Source organism: Chelonus insularis, unplaced genomic scaffold, assembly GCF_013357705.1.
Source record: "Chelonus insularis isolate UGA/USDA-ARS -01 unplaced genomic scaffold, ASM1335770v1 contig_399_pilon, whole genome shotgun sequence".
In the NCBI taxonomy this organism is placed as follows: domain Eukaryota; kingdom Metazoa; phylum Arthropoda; class Insecta; order Hymenoptera; family Braconidae; genus Chelonus; species Chelonus insularis.
Genome location: NW_023276554.1, coordinates 1,421,555 through 1,438,760, shown reverse-complemented (window position 1 = coordinate 1,438,760; position 17,206 = coordinate 1,421,555). Strand labels below are relative to the sequence as shown.

Below are 17,206 nucleotides of genomic sequence, written 5' to 3'. Positions count from 1 at the left end.
TTCTATTTAATTTCTTCATGGCTGGGAAAATATTTCAAGAAAGATTCTTATAGCAGACAGGATAGCAGTGATGTGGAAACCTTTTTTACAATTATCAATTGGTCAGATATTTCCTAGATATATATTTTTAATTTGAACAACTCATTGACCACCACCAGGTTTCCTTGGTGATGGATAAATTGATAAAATATTCAACTCATAATAAAAATTGAAGTATGTTACAAAGTATATTACGAATGACCGGTTTCAATTGAAGAGCAAATCACGAGACAGTTTGAAGGGGTGAAGGAACGAAGGGAAAGCATTGAAGGTTCCTATCATTATGAAGTAATTACTGTACTAATGGACATACCACCTTGATTATAATTTAAATTCCTACCTTACAATGAATTCTTACTTTACTTTTCATCAAATTAACATGAAATACTTGATAACATTTCCTATGGAAAAATTTATAATTTAATTAATTACTAGGATATTTCATTATTGGCAAAACTTTTTATTCAAAAAATATCCAAACTTTTAATTTCACTGGACTTTGTGAATATTTTATCAACTTTCACTGGACTTTATGAATATATTTCATTAAGGATCATTTTCTCTCTCCAAGTTGTCTGGCTGAATAAAAAAATATCTTCGGATAATTTTTGATTTCAACAATGATTATTTTTGGAGTAATTAATGAAGTACCTGCTCAAAAAGAATGCAATTAAATGAATAAAAAAAAAGAAAATATCGACCTAAACAGCAATTATGAAACCGAGGGGTATTAAATGAAGCCAGCAGTGTCGCCGGTAGTAATGGCACTTGTACGGTGTCCCATACTGGATTGCTTTACCATATAGGATAGTCTACATAGTAAAGCAGGAACAGCTGCCCGGAAGAGCCGACCACGACACTTCCTTCCTGCATGTCCTGCTCATACTACTTGCCACTGTCACACCCTTAAATTATCTCAGTGCTCTCGTCCTGTCTTCGATACCGGTTATCAATACCCACTGCACTTTGAAACAATACTATTGGAGGGATGTGATCTGCTCAATTGAGTCTGTTCATGAGAATCGTGAGACCTGAATGGATCCAATCATTACAGACACCTTTTTTTTCTCCAACTAAAATGCAATCTTATTTCAAACATTTACAAATGCATAACAATTTATCTATTTTATTATCAATTATTTTGTAACATTTTAATTAATTTGTAAATTATTTAAATTACTTAACAAATTGTTTTCTATAGTCTAGACTTATGGAAGTCAACAAACAAGGATTTAATTTTTTTTTTTGAAAAATAAGAGAATTAATTATATGATGAAGATGAAAAAAGATTTGATAGACTATTTAGAGAGTAGGCTTATCTAGGAAAAACATTCTGACCTTCTGTCCATACCAAAATCCCTGGAATCTCTGATAAAATATTAATGGAAAACAGTCTAGAAGTTGAATGTCATAAAAATCATAAGAAATGAAGGAAAAAGGTATAAATGGCGACAGATGGGTGGCTAGTAGTTGAGTAGTTGAATAACATTGAAATCCCCACTAACATTTTACCTCGTTTATTTCGCACGTAGTTCATGTCGACGACCCCACTTCCATGAGGTCTGTCAAAGGGTGAAAAGTTTCTCATATAAATTTTCTTGTCTCTTTTCAGACATTAAAATAGACATGATTGTAGAGGTTTGTCTTGATGTAATGTGAAATCGAAAAAGAGAATATATGATAACACAACCCTTTATTTCTTACCACGCCAGGCTCTAATTTTCTTACACACATGTCTGTCTATTTTTTTCCTGCATCCTTTCATTTCTCACATATCGTTTATACGCCCGACGTTTTAATGTTGATATCATGCAATAATATTCATCCCTAAAAGTTTCTGTAATCATTTTTACACGATTCTTGGAGTTTATTGTGTATATTTAATGACACTATTATTACATCTATTCTAAGCCACCACTAAACTATGTTTATATTAACTACAAATATACTAGACTCTAGTTTCTTAGTAATTGTGTAAAGGTGTTGTTACGTCTTGCAGATGATCATGTTTGCAAATGAGCCGTAGCCTAATCCTCTGCACGTGCCATGATCATGATCCTCAGGAAGTTACGTCTTATCTTACAGAACCCATAGAACTATCAGGAAAAAAATTTAATTTTAAAAATGTATGATGTCTTTTCAATTCTTCACTACTCAATAGTTATATCACATAATGATGTAAGTCGAAAACTTATTTGTGATTAAATTATTGTTTATAGATGTCTCAATCAACTTGAATGTTAATTTAGAAAATAATTACTTAAAGTTAATTAATAAATTAATTCTCATTTAAAAGCTCAAAGTGAATAAATTAATAATTACTTAATGTTAATATTTAATTAACATTCAAAGGATTTTATTTTTTATTTAATTTTTTTTTTCAATTACAAAAATAAAACTTAGTCATTTATTTTATTATTAATTTATAACTTAAGTTTCAATCTGCGCTCATAAATAATACTTTAAAAGAGCATTGAAGAATAATAAATTATAAGTCTGCATCATTATGCTCATAGACTAGGGTAAATTATGCAAAAAAAAAATTTTTTCTCCATCAGTTATTGAAGACTTTAAAGTCAATTTTCACTTTATAATCCACCCTTTCTTTCCCTTGAAGTACTTATAGCTCAGTAAGAAATTCAAAGAAATATTTTCTTCTATTTTTGGAAGTAGAAGAAAAATAAATGAGATTAAAGTGATTTTAGGATACACAAAAGATGACAATAAGTAATTGTGAATCACCAATCTGGACAATTGCACTGACACGTCGACCTTACGGTATGTCATGACGTCCCTATATACGCGTCATTCAAATGTCACATATGAGAGTGTTATAGGGAGTGGGTGACGCATTTGGAGGGTCGATAAAACATTAGGGTTGTGACGTATTGTTTTCTCAGGTCACTAATGCAATCCTTTACATGCACATTTCTTGGCTCAACTAATCAAAGTGACTCTAAGAAAAAAATTTTTATCATCACTATACCTCTAACATTAAATAATTTTTTTAAATTTATCCTAATGGTCTATAAGACAAGACTAAATTAAAACTAATCTTGGTATTCTATTGATGAATAAAATTGCTAATAGCTTTGATGTTTAATAACGAAGCTTGCTGATGACAAATCTTAATCGAATGATCCAAGAATATTTTAAAAATTTATTCATAAACTTTGTTGAATGATTTTTAGTGGAAAAGAAAATTGATTCTAGATTAATAAAAAAAGAATCTTAAAAAAAGTTGTAAAAATTGAGCAGTAATGAAATTTAGATATCTTGATGAACATGTTTGACCTCAATAATTTAGGCTTTATGAACGTGAAATAGAAGTTGATTGTTGAGAACTTAATTATCCAGAAGTAAGGCATGAGCTGTAAATTTTTATCACAACTCGTGCATTGATATCGTCATATTATTGCATTTTATGATGTTTAATTTTCGTCTTTTATTAGTCTGTTCCTCGTATAATACACCGCATTGAACTTTCTGCTAAACTGTAATTTTTTTACGACAGAATGGAGTCTGAAATTATTTCTTAATAATCACGAAAGTAAAACAGAATTTTCATGCATGCATGAATCTGTGAAATATACATATTTTCAACCGCATTTTGCAGGTTGTTGAGGAAGTTCAAACAATAGCTCGATCCCCTGCAAAGAAAAATAACGAAAAGTCTGTAAATAATAGACATTATATTCCGATTTCTAACATATGGTATTTGATAAGTAGATACTCAGTAATATAAAGGTTAAAAAGAGGAATTTTTTTATCAATTTGCCAACGCTTTTATATGCTAAAATTTCCCACGAATGCGGTTACTTAACTATACATTGATAAATAACATTTCATTTATTTTGTTTTCTTCAAGTGTGAGGGTATGAAATCATATCCTTTTGTGTCATATCATTTGGTGAAATCAGTTGAACCGTTAAAAGTCATACTGGTTGATGAATGGCCTGTTCTTAGACTCAATTTCACATATTTTTGTATATATCAACAAAATTATATTCTTGGACCAAGAATAATGTCATTCTTGATCATAATATTCCTAAATAAAACAAGAATAGATACAAAATGATGGCAGGATCATAGAGTTTCTGTTATCATTCTGCTATCAATGATGAATAATAAAAAATATGATCTAGATTAAAATCATTCTTGATCCAAGAATATAATTTTTTAATGTAAAAAGATTTCAACAACATTTATAAAATATTCTAAAAGTAAGACAAAAATATTTCAATAATGTTCTAGATGTCCTATTCATTCGAATCGGTCATTTCAAAGACCACACAAGTTAAATTTCTTTCAAATATCCTTTTTTGTCACAAATGCTTCCTTACCTGTGAATAACAAAATTTCCATTAATTCCTGCTAGGTTTTGATTGTGTGACTTATGTGGTTTTTGAAATGACCCATTCATTTACATAAAAAATATCAAACTGAATTGCTGAATCACTACTTCAATGTTGATATCTTTCTTAACATAAGTGATATATTTTTTTAAATTTTAATAACAAATAAATATTTCATTAAATTACTATATCATTCAATTGTCTAGAATAACATAACTCTCTATTAAACTAGATAATCCACAAAAATGGTCTGTAAAATTCATGAACCATAGATAAACCCTTGCTCCATTAAAAAATAATGACCTATTGTTCATGCTCTTGAACCTCAATTCATCACTGAAAAAACATTTTTCACTACCTCGAGTACCTCTTTAACCTGTTCATTGTCCTGGATTCCGGCAAATCTTTCCGGCTGCATCTGGCGTGCAAAATCTCCCTCATGCACTTTCGATCAACGGAAACTGCTCCAAGGGTCGCGAGCACATACCTAATACTGATATAGATGACAATGAACTGAGCTTGATTGCTTGAAATTTCAGATAACATCAAGGTGCCTGGTAACAACCCTCATCGTCTCGGTCATGTTCCTACACCCTTTCTCATGGTCATCAACGTCAGCCTGGTGCATAAATAAGTGTGAAAGCTTCCTACTGCGACTTAAGTAAGTATTTGAACTTGCTACAAAAAGTCTCTAATGAATTAAGAACTGAATCATGTATTTAATTAACGGTGGATGATGTCTTCTTTGTAGATCAATTACACAAAAGATGTCCTGAGTCATGATGCATTTTTGGTGATTTGGATCCATGAATACACAGGCAAAATAAATTTTATAATTTATTATACAAAAGACACCTAGTGGTTGTGTAAACTATTCTGACATCAAAAGGTCTAGATGACTAGAGTTCTACAATAATTAAGAATCTTATTTTTTATTATGCGCACGTGCTGTGTTTTTTTTTTCTTTTATATTAGGTTTATAGATCTATTGATGATCTAAAAAAAAACCACCCACGAATAAATCGAACAGCAGGGCCTTTAGAGTAAGACTGGAGTGTTAGTATTTTTTCATCATGTTGGCATACGTCTACTCTGATGTCTATAGCTACAATAAGGAAGGGCAGATGCATTCTCTGTTCTTCCTATGAACTGACTCATGAATTATTTCAATCAATTTTTTATTTACAGTATCAAATATTTTTAAAGAAACATAATACGTCAGTTTACATACGAAGGGAAGAGTTTATTTTATAGAGAAAAAAATTCTTGTTCTGGACTTTAGCTCATATTCTTTACATGATATTTGCAATATTGATTATTTTTAAAAACATGTTTTATAAATAGAAAAGTCTAAATAATTAAATTACAAGTCCTCTATTATTACTTATAACTATTATTTTATTATACTTATTGAATATCAGATGTAAATAACAGCATAAGTTTAATTATTTTATTTTATTAAATATTATTCTAAAACCAATATTCAGAAAATTAAACTGTGAATGATAGATTAATTCCAAAACTTTTAGTTAACAGCTTACGATTCAATTATGAAAGTGGGTTTTGTTATTGAATGTATACAATAAAATTTTATTTGATTAGCGTGACTGGGAATTCATGCAAAACGTTTTCTTGTACATGGTGTAGAACAAAATGTATAACCCTTTTATGTTTGTATAATGTTGGCAAGAGCAACTGAGTCCCTAGTTGTTAGGAACCATGACTGTATCTTAATTAATTAATCCTAAAAATGATTACTCTATCATATTGAATACACTTACAATATGTATGTTGGTTTGCTTCTTAAATTCATGTTCTGGTATCATGAGCACATACTTTGCAGCTGCCCTAGTAAAGAGACTTATTCAATACCCCATAGATAACTTGGCTATTGTCAATATTTAGTTCAATCAATTTGAATAAAATCCTCATTTTTAATTCATTCCAACAGGAATAATAATTAAGCTGATTTAGTTGACTTAAAAATAAAACAAATGTTATTAATAAAGTCTAGATTATAAATGATTGAGATTATTACTAAAAGACATATAAATTATTTCAACTGACTGACCAGTTTGGAAGTTAATATCGAAACCCAAAAATTGATGAATAGGGAAAGTATCGTCATGTAAACTAATTTCAAAAAGAAGGGCAGCTTGTCTGTCGTGATATATTGCATATAAGTAAGTATACCTGATCCACATGGCACGTGGCACTTCTTAAAATATTATGAGGTTCATCCCAGGTGGCATATAGGAGAGTGATCTTAGTCGGGAGATTAGTGCAGGAAGATGGAAAATGATAATTACAGGCGCGGCAACCGAATGCTCTCATCAGTCAGAGTCATCACACACTCCAACTAAAAAGATTCTTCAGCTGCCTGTGGATCGTTACCAAGTGCATTAATTCTCATATAAACACGGGATACCAACATATTTATTATGTGAGATACTTTTTGTTTCATCATCAGAGATGTAAAAAATTTTTTATGTTAAAATATGAGATATGGATGTGTCCAAGGATGCAAAAATACTATCAAAAGTATTAAATACGGGTTTGGCATTGATTCGCAACCTTGAGTATATTTTGCATGTCTGTTTGGAATATCATAAATTCTTGTCTGCCCGCATCTCTTTCAATGACAATACAATTAATTGCATAATCATTTTCCTTGAACTAGTCTCAAGGCCAGGTGACAATAAACAATTAAAATCTGAAATTAAATGTGCACTTGCCAATAATCTGTATTATTTGTTAATAAATGGGAATTACAATAATTAATAGTGCTTTTAGTTTTTAAATTAAACATCACTAAAAGCTGATATGAAAATTTAAATGAGAATTTCTGTAGTGAATTTGTACAAATTAATAAATAATATTTTATTATCATGGAACGTGTCGTCACGCCTGGTACAGAGGGTGCATCTGCAAGTATGTGAAATTTTTAGTATCGCAACAGGGGTGAATATTCATCGGGAATTCAACCAATGAGAAATTTCAAAGCTACAACTATCGACGCGCGCAGTGTAAGGGCGGTTTTGTGATCAAAGGGAAGGGAGAAATAATTCCAGAGTGGGAGCACGCGTGAAGGCACGTGCCAAGTAGTAGGGATCTTCATATCGTACGGCGCAACGCGTCTGTCAAAATTAGTCTGCGTTCGGCAACGAAGTGAATAAGAATGCGCTTGCGTGGCTCCGGAGGGTTACAAGAACTTTGCATCCTCCGAGCCACGCGAGCCTCATCCCTTCGTTGACGAACATCATCACTCCTTAAATTCATCTGTAAACATCAAAATCTATCATTTTATTGTCATCATTGAAGAGGAATTCTTTCTTGACACCTGGGAATTTTTTTTTATAATCATCTTCTGGTGAGTAACATTTATTTCTTTTATTTAAATAATTAATTGTTTCGATATTGATTAATAGATTATTATTATACGGTGAATAATGTGAATCAGTGATTAATTTGTGTTGAATTCTTTTAAAAGTGATAAATTAAAAAAAAACATAACATCAAAATTAGTTTTTTGTTGATAAATTATTTGTTATTATTATTTTATTTTGAATAGTGTTGGTAGTTTTTATGTTGCTGTAATTTGATTTTTTACTGAAGTATTTGACAACGTTGTGTGTTATTTTCAGAACATGGAGATGAGCAACGCATAGCTTTACTAAATTTAAAGAAGTTTAATTTTTTTAACCAAAAAAATCAATGAGCACACAGTGTACAAATCATGGGTTTTGACGACTGGAGTGAAATGATAATAAATCAGTCCGATAGTATAGAATTAACAAAAACAAGAAAAAACATCAAATTACTATACTACAAAGTCTGGATCACGCAATATGCAAAATTGAATCATTATGGAAACAAAAATGTTTCCACTTTCAATAGTAGATGCCTGTAAATTTACATCAGACAACAACTCAAGCGAAAAACAACTTTAGTCATGAATCTAGTCCATGTTGGAGTATGTAACTGAAGTAATTTTGTAAAAAACCAAACGCAGATCTGCCTGATATTATTTCACATCACATGTAAAAACAAATCAAGATCATTTCACCGATGGATATACTACAGAAAATTAAGTCAAACATTTTTTTACAATAGGTATGCAATCAAAATTTATTCTTACTAAAGTCATTCTTCTGCTGTCATGTAACTTTTCTACTGTCGAAATGACTCTCGGCTTCAATTATTTAAGTAAGAACTTTTTGATTTCAATTTTTGCATCTGACAATCTCCAGAATTTGTAAATAAGCCATAAAAAATTCTAGTCTTGATGATATAACTGTGATACATTGAAACAAAGATAATATTATTGTATATGAATATACCAAAGATAGAAAAATAGTCATAAATGTATGAAATTAAAAATGGGAAATAATCAAAAATTTTCTTTCTAGTCATGTCAATAATAGTGAGATTAAACAAATCTAGTCAAAAAAAAAAAAATTATATCTAGTCATGAAAAAATAATATATTCTAGTCCAAATAATTTAATCATTAATCTAGTCATTTCTCTGGAGATCTACCAAAGATGGAATTCGTATAAAATTACGAAACAATAAAAAATAGTATTAGTCCAACAGAAACATTGTAGATAAAATTAAAATCTAGTCTTCAGTAATTGTATTATAAAATCTAGTCATTCAAAAATTTCAACAGTATTTTATGTATACAAAATTAAGAAAAAAAATTCAAAAATAAAACTCTTAAAACCAAAAAAAAAAAAAAATTTTGATAGAAAAATCTAGTCAAAATAATTTTATTTAATTATCTAGTCATACAGTCATCTAGTCATTGAAAAAACTTATTAATTTTTAAAAAATATCTCTGCTAAAGCTACCTATCCAAAAAACAATAATAAAAAACGAAGAATTTTATGTTCGATTTTAATTCAATCAAAATAGTCAATGAATTTTAATCAGAGCAATAGATTCTCATTCAAAAATCTAGTCATTTATAATATAAGTTGAAAACAAAAAACAAATACCAAAATTACTTATAAACAAAAAAAAAAAAATATAAAATCTAGTCAAAAATAGTGAGATGGTCCCAAAAAGAGTACAATTCTAGTCGTTAGAACTATTTAGAAATAATTTGAGTGTTTTAAAATTAAGAGCCAATGATTCTACATCATTGAAAAAGCCATACAGTATAGACCAAATCAGAAAGAAAAGCGACATTGAGTCAATGAATATATTTTCGTACCACAGCCAAATCTCAAAAAATCTAGTCAAGTACTAATTAAGTATAACATTAGTTTTAAAAATTTTAATTTAGATATTTAAAATTTAATCAAAACCATTTATATTATTAAATTAAAAGAAAAACTCTATTGAATCCATACAAAACATTCCAATGAAAAAAAACAATATTGTCTATGTCAGATCTAGTCATATTCTAAAAACTCATTGGTAATTGATTGCAAAAGAAATACAAACATACTCAATAGGCAGGCCGATTTTATATGCAATTATTATTCAATACGTCTTTCTCTAAGTACTTTCACAATCTCATTATCTATATTTATTTAAGCATGCTAGTTGGTAAATTGAAATGAAGCAAAAGCTAAAATCACTGCCCGTGGATGCGATGCCATATAGATAAGGTGTCTCAGGATTATTAACAAATCTAGTTTAAAATCTAGTCACTTTTATCTGTATGTTTCTCATAAATTCATTATCTAGTCATTTAATGTAATAATTACATATTAGTCATCATAATTATATTCATCTAGTCACGACACCAAATCTCTAATGGGATACGTGCCAGTATTAGAAATAATCAATTGAACTAAGTAATACTTTACTGAAGTTGAAAGCATTCAAGATTTTGTTCATTAATGACTTTAAAGTATTTTTTTGGTTCAAGGTAGGATTTGATTTCTTAAAGCATTTGTGTTTTAGCATTTGAATAGAGATCAGTGAATAAGATTTAACTTAAAGTCTTAGTGATTAAGTTAATTTTAATATTACAATATCCTTCTTGTCAATTAGTCAGTCAAATCTAAGTAACTTTGAAAATTTTTACTCAAACCAGAAAGAGTATTAATGGGCTGTGTTTCAGTGTATATTCGAAAATTAAGTCACTACTTATGTAACAATCAATGATTTAATCTAAATTAGAGTTTATTTAATATAATTATTTATGATTTTATGATTTATATTATTTATGAAAATATATTATCAAAATATATTGAGAGTGGATTCTAGTCAAACAGCCACAGATACATACCTGAAAAGTGAAATAAACATCACGAAGTAAGTAATTGATCTCCATCTGTGGCAAATATTAGATATTAAAAATTAATATAAGAAATAATTTATTTGTGTGTCGAAAAAATATGTACTTACAGTAGATTTATAATACATTCAAATAATTATAGGAATGTTTTGGATTTGAGTGAATATTATTTATACTATTTTGTGTTTATTTAGCGTAACGGCCTCAATTATTTATGTACTCAATAATTCATCAACTATTAATGTAATCATCGACATTAATATTTAATCTATATGTGTGCAAGTGTGTTTCATAGTGTATGTACTTTGTATTTTCGTTTATAATCCTTATGTATGTTTTTCGTATGATAACAAGAAAAAAAATAAAAATATGCGTAAACGCAATTATGTACTTATTTCAATCAATACTCTCACCCTTTTTCATCGACCACATCATTTTATTATTCCTACACATGTGAAATAATTACTGATTGGGGTGCATTAGGATCAGAACAATTCTTTATCAGATTTGGCATACAAAACAACTAAGTTTTATGAAATGTTTCCCTCCCTTTCTTATATTATCAATATGGTGAACTAACCTCACAATTTTTTTGTTATTAAGTTTGAATATTATACAGTATCGATTTTAATCAATAATGAAATATTTTAAACTTATCATCACGTTTTTCTGTGCTGAAAGGAATGATGATGTTTTTGTTAACAAATAAAATGGCAACAATTAATTTTTCACTAAACGATAATGGAGAATTTGTGAATTGAAACACATCATTGTGATGCCATCTACAGGTTCGTGTTTTACCGACGGTTGTTATCGTTCCTGCAGAGAGGAGCTTCTTTCGGCTAAAATCGTGATGTCGCTTCTAGTTTATTTTTATGAGTTCCGAGTTGGATTTCTAGGTTGGTTTCTATTCTCTTGGTTGGTTATGTTCCACGTATGACAGACCAACATAGCCTTAAAATCGTGTAAAAGATATTTTATCTGTGCATTTAAAAGCTTAATTTTAATCATAATTAATTAATTATTACAAAAGCAAATAATCATCATGGTGTCGGTGCTAAATACTGTTGATACTGGTCATGAAGACATGATTCATGATGCAGAGATGGATTATTATGGTTTAAGATTAGCAACATGTTCCAGTGACAATTCAGTAAAAGTTTTTGATTTAAAAAATGGATCACAAAGTTTGGTAGCAGATTTGAAAGGTCATGAAGGACCTGTATGGCAAGTTGCTTGGGCACATCCTAGATTTGGAAATATCATAGCATCTTGTAGTTATGACCGGTCAGTTCCAGGTTTTTTTCATCTTATACGATTAAATTATTATTTATAAATTGAGATTACTCAAATATTTACGAACTTATTATTGATTATGAATACTTTCTTTACCCATTTTTAGGAAAGTCATTATTTGGAAGGAACTTGGAGAATGGACAAAAATTCATGAGCATAAAAGTCACGACTCATCAGTGAATTCAGTTGCTTGGGCACCTCATGAATTTGGTTTAATTTTAGCTTGTGGTAGTTCAGATGGTTCTATATCAATTCTAACGGATAATGGAAACAATTGGGACACTCAGAAAATACCTAATGCTCATTCAATCGGTTGCAATGCTGTTAGTTGGTGTCCTGTTATTGAACCAACATTCGATGCATCTCATCAAAGAACAGGTCCTGTGAAAAGACTCGCAACTGGTGGTTGTGATAATTTAGTAAAGATCTGGAGGGAAGAAGGTGACAGATGGATTGAAGAAAGTAAATTGGAAGCTCATAGTGATTGGGTAAGTGTTTTTTTTTTACCTGGAACAATTATCATGACAAAACATGAGTTAATATTGGATTATTCGAGTTATCTGAATTGGGTTGTTAATTTGTTTTTAGGTAAGAGACGTTGCATGGGCTCCTGCTGTTGGATCTCCACGTGCTGCTTTGGCTTCTTGTTCTCAAGACAGAAGAGTTGTTGTCTGGACATCAACCGATTACGCTAGTTGGACACCTAATGTTCTTAACGTTTTTGATGACGTGATTTGGAATGTTAGTTGGTCATTAACGGGTGGTATTTTGGCAGTAAGTGGAGGAGATAACAAAGTTTCGTTATGGCGAGAAAATTCTGAGGGTCAGTGGGCTTGTATTTCTGAACTGAATAAGGGACAAGGAAATCTTAACAATACCGATCAACGAGTTCTTTAGTTATATAATAAATCAAACTAGCGTATTATACCAATTTTTTATAAATATATAATATGAGTTAGAATAATGTTCTCATTTTTTCATTTTCTAAAAGAAAAGTAGTGTTAGGACATTTTCTACAGACACATTTTATTATTCAATGTAAAAAAAAAATATTTATTTCTTCATTTACAAATTTGTTTAATCTTGAGTGTAAAGAGATGCTGTGAAGACAATATCTCGTTTAATAGCAGTGGAAGCTTCTTCCATTTTTTCCTTTAAAACTGTTTCTCCAATTCTGTTCGCTGCATTTTTGACATCTTTTAGAGTATCATTTAATTGTTGTATACATCGAACAATGATTCCTTCTTGTACATCTGTAAGTTCCATGATTTTAGCGAAAGTTTCTGCTCGAGCCCATTCATAAACAACCTCCACTAAACCAAAATTCAACGGCTCGACGGGCTCCAAATTATATTGTAATTCCAGTGCTTCTATTTCATCCCTTACTTCTGTTATTACTTTACATATCTAAAAATTTTTAAGTTAATTATTAATTAATCAATTATTTTTGTTTAACGTTAAATATAAAATAAAAATGTAAAATTTTAAGAAAATAAAAATGTGTAAATAGAAATTTTACTTCTTTTAAAACTGGCAGTTTTATATCCACTACATCTGTTTTGTGTTGAAAGACTAGAGCAGATAAAACTGCAGCTATTTCAGCAGGTTGTAAATTAGTTAGAATATTTCTGTAGACAAGTTCTGTTATCAATAGCTCATGAGTGCCCATGTCTAATGCAACTCGACCTTTTAAAGTTACTGAAAAAAAATAATTTTTAGTCGTTAATTTATATTTATAAATAATATATATGCTTACTTCTTTCATCTGTATCTATATATTTTAGTCGTTTTAAAACCTCAACCCGACTAACATATTCTGGATAAAGTATCATACTCTCATCACTGAGTTGAAATTGTAAATCTCGACGACGGCGTTCGAGTTCATTACGTTCAAAAACTTGTTTAAAATGCGATTCAAAATTTGGTATTTCTGAAAGTTTCATGTAAGCCATCTGCACTTGAAGTTTATCAATATATTTTAATCTAGTTAGCAATTCTGGATTAGAAACTGATATCACAATATATGGTTGAACTACTTTAGGATTACTCAAAGCCATCATTGACAATGCTATAAGCTCTTGAATAGTTGATTGACAAGCTTGATTGGGTGCATCATTTTGAAATCTGGGAATTTTTCGTTTTAAATAATCTCTATAAACTGCATCACAGTTTGTTTGTAGTACAATACTAGTGATTTCATTGATATGTTCATCTCTTATTGAAAGAAAGTCGTAAAAGGGAATACCCGTTGGCACAAAGATAGTCTTCTTTGTGAGAGCAATAATACTGTGCCAAATATCTAATTTATCATCTTTTTTATTTACTTCATCAGCATTGGCTAAAACCAAAACAGTGTATTCATTGACTTTATCTTTTAGATATTTTGATAAAAGAACCGCTAATTTGTTATAGTGATGACGATAGGAAATCAATAGTACTCTCCCAGGAAGCAATACTTTCGTTGCCTGTTTCGTTGATAGTAATTGAGAACTCGCAATTTTCCATTCTTGTAAATAGTCAATCGCTAGACTATAGTAATCAGCTAATTTTTTCTGAAAATCAGTTGGAGGTGGGAGTTTAGCCAAAGTTTCCTCAATTTTTGCCAATTCCGATTGTCGTTTATCTTTCTCTGTAGTCAGAGACAATTCTTTGAATGATCTTCGCATCATATCTTCAATAGTCACAGACTCACTTACTCTTCTTAAATTCAATACCATAGAGTAAGTGATTTTAAATTGTGACTGCAGAGCATGTGGTTCTCCACACATCATTGCTTTTAATGATACAATTGATGGAACTTCATTTTTACACATAAGTATCACTGTTCCTGATTTATCATGACCTCGACGACCTGCACGGCCAGCCATCTGAATATACTCAGTAGGTAAAAGTCCGCGAAATTGTTTTCCATCATATTTTCGAACAGAGTCAAATACTACTGTTCTCGCTGGCATGTTTATTCCCATGGCAAATGTCTCAGTAGCAAATAGTAATTTTACAACACCATTCTGGAAAAGTAATTCAATGATTTCTTTTAAAATTGGTAAAATGCCACTATGATGAACTCCAATACCTCGTTCTAAAAGACCTCTCATTCGAATGATTTGAGGTAAATGTCTATCAGATTCGTTTAATCTTTTAATACATTTTTTGAAGAACGTCCGTACGTGGCTTTTTTCTGTTTCGTTAGTAAGACAAACAGATGTTAGAAAATCAGCATTCTGATCACATCGATTCTTTGATAGTGTAAAAATTACAACGGGTAAGAGTTGTTGTTCTTTTAAATGAGCAATAAATGCTTCCCACATTGTTTTTGCCTGTTTTAGAGTAAATTGAGCTCTATTTCGATTATCATTTTTAGAATTTTTGCTTCGAGAATCTTGAAGGGTTTTCGTCTTATACCAATTATCCAAATGAAAATTTCCATCACCATCAAGAACTAAATATCTATCATTTCTGGTTTTACCATCTGTACCAATATATAAATAATGTTTCAATGGAATCGGTCGCTTTAATGTACTAATTACATACATCTTTCTTTTCTTTATATTGCCAACCCAGTTAGCAAAAATAAGAGGATTGGGAACAGTAGCTGATAACATAACAATGTTTACGTGTTGAGGAAGAAGAATAACTATTTCTTCCCATACATGTCCTCGATCTTCGTTATTTATGTAGTGAACTTCATCGAATATTACATACTCCAAATCACGTATCACTTCGGAAGCGTTATAAAGCATAGTTTGAAGAATTTCAGTAGTCATTATTAAACAATTGGCAGTTTGGTTAATTTGAATATCACCGGTTACTAAACCGATACTTTCAAAGTGTTTATTTCTCTTAAAATCTCGATATTTTTGATTTGACAAAGCTTTTATTGGAGAAGTATAAATTACTCGAGTCATGTGTCTTTGACTTAAGGCTATTGCATATTCTGCAACTGTCGTTTTTCCAGCTGATGTGTGTGCCGCTACAAAAACATTACAACCTTCTTCTAATTTGATAATCGCTTGTTTTTGGAAAGTATCTAATTCATAATCAAATGTTATGGCCGGCTTAGGAACTTTTTTATCAAAATCTCGAACTGGTACAGAGACATCCAATTGTTCAGCCCATTCAGCAACCATCGATTTAGGCTTTTCTGTTAATTTCAATATTGGAGTAGTATCATCGATTACTAAATCATCAATATCTTCTAGATCAGAATCAATAGCAGTATCGTCGAATTTCTTAATAGATTCTTTTGTTTCAACAGTTGTTGTAGACCATAAGCCTAATTTATTATCCTCATCATGGACCATTGCCATTAAATCCACCTTCTCTATGTTTTTCTTTTGTTTTTTTTGTTGCTTTTTTTGCTGATTTTTAATATCATTTTTTGCAGTATCTTTTAAAGAAAAATTATCTGCAGCAAATTCTACTCCGGCTCTAAATCCTTTTGCTAGAGTTCTTAAATTATTTTCAAAATCGATATCTGATGTTGGAACTGCTTTAATTGGTTCTGGTTCATTAAATCCACCAGGCCAAAATGGTAAGTTACTAGAATTACCTAAAGAGAATTCAGTATTTGTTATTACTATCATAAATTAGATATTCATCGTTTTAATTAATTAACCTTGGACTCCTTCCATAGGTGGCCCAGGTGCTCTAGTTAGAGACATTGAATTTTTAGCATTTTCTCCAACTCCATACAAAACATCTTCTCTCATATGAGTTAATTTTCCTGTTATGGGGTCTCGATCAAACTTTAGAGTTGTTCCAAGAGGAGATAAGTCACATTCAAGTAATGCCAAAATATCTGACTGTCTAGGCCAATAAAGCTGATTATTTTCAACCTGGTGTATAGGCAGTTTTTCTGGACACAAAATATATGACCGTAAATCATCTCGAATGTCTGGAATAATTGGAGGAGCACCACAAGGTAACTACAAAAATTATAATTATTTATTAGCAAAAGTTATTGGCTCATCTAGATAAAAATATTTCTTATTTCTTGCAAAAATAATTTTATCTACCTCTGCATGTACTTGACCCTCTGAGCCATTCATAATGAGAATAAAAATACAATTTTTTTTTTTAAATTATAAACTTGATAATAAATGTTATTAATTCATTTATTTAATTAAAATATTCTCGATTCTTTCTAAGAATATTTTCATTTTGCTCCAAATGTGTTCTATTATGGATACAAAGAATTGAAGTTGACTGTTAATAATTCACTTCTGGCTCCATCTACTCTGAAGTTGAAATTTTACCTGCTGCCA

General features: G+C 30.2%; 3 protein-coding genes across 4 annotated transcripts in view; 2 read left to right on the top strand and 1 right to left on the bottom strand.

The window, feature by feature from the left end:
* The window catches only part of LOC118068173 (claspin-like), a 47,880-nt gene extending 42,215 nt beyond the window's left edge, over nucleotides 1-5,665 (top strand). For both annotated transcript variants that reach the window (XM_035085392.1, XM_035085391.1), the window contains 2 exons: nucleotides 4,934-5,055; nucleotides 5,146-5,665. The gene's annotated coding sequence lies outside the window, so the exon portion shown is untranslated. The remainder of the gene's footprint in view (nucleotides 1-4,933; nucleotides 5,056-5,145) is intronic.
* Nucleotides 5,666-11,569: 5,904 nt separating this feature from the next.
* On the top strand, nucleotides 11,570-12,906 carry Sec13 (secretory 13). Its single transcript, XM_035085189.1, has 3 exons — nucleotides 11,570-11,933; nucleotides 12,049-12,430; nucleotides 12,531-12,906. The coding sequence occupies exons 1-3, from the start codon at nucleotides 11,692-11,694 to the stop codon at nucleotides 12,837-12,839; spliced, it is 933 nt and encodes a 310-aa protein (XP_034941080.1). The 5' UTR covers nucleotides 11,570-11,691; the 3' UTR covers nucleotides 12,840-12,906.
* A 68-nt stretch (nucleotides 12,907-12,974) lies between these two features.
* On the bottom strand, nucleotides 12,975-17,134 carry tst (twister). Its single transcript, XM_035085188.1, has 5 exons — nucleotides 16,958-17,134; nucleotides 16,558-16,867; nucleotides 13,699-16,491; nucleotides 13,462-13,640; nucleotides 12,975-13,349 (listed from the first exon to the last, which is right to left on the bottom strand). The coding sequence occupies exons 1-5, from the start codon at nucleotides 16,988-16,990 to the stop codon at nucleotides 13,020-13,022; spliced, it is 3,645 nt and encodes a 1,214-aa protein (XP_034941079.1). The 5' UTR covers nucleotides 16,991-17,134; the 3' UTR covers nucleotides 12,975-13,019.
* Nucleotides 17,135-17,206: the final 72 nt, after the last annotated feature.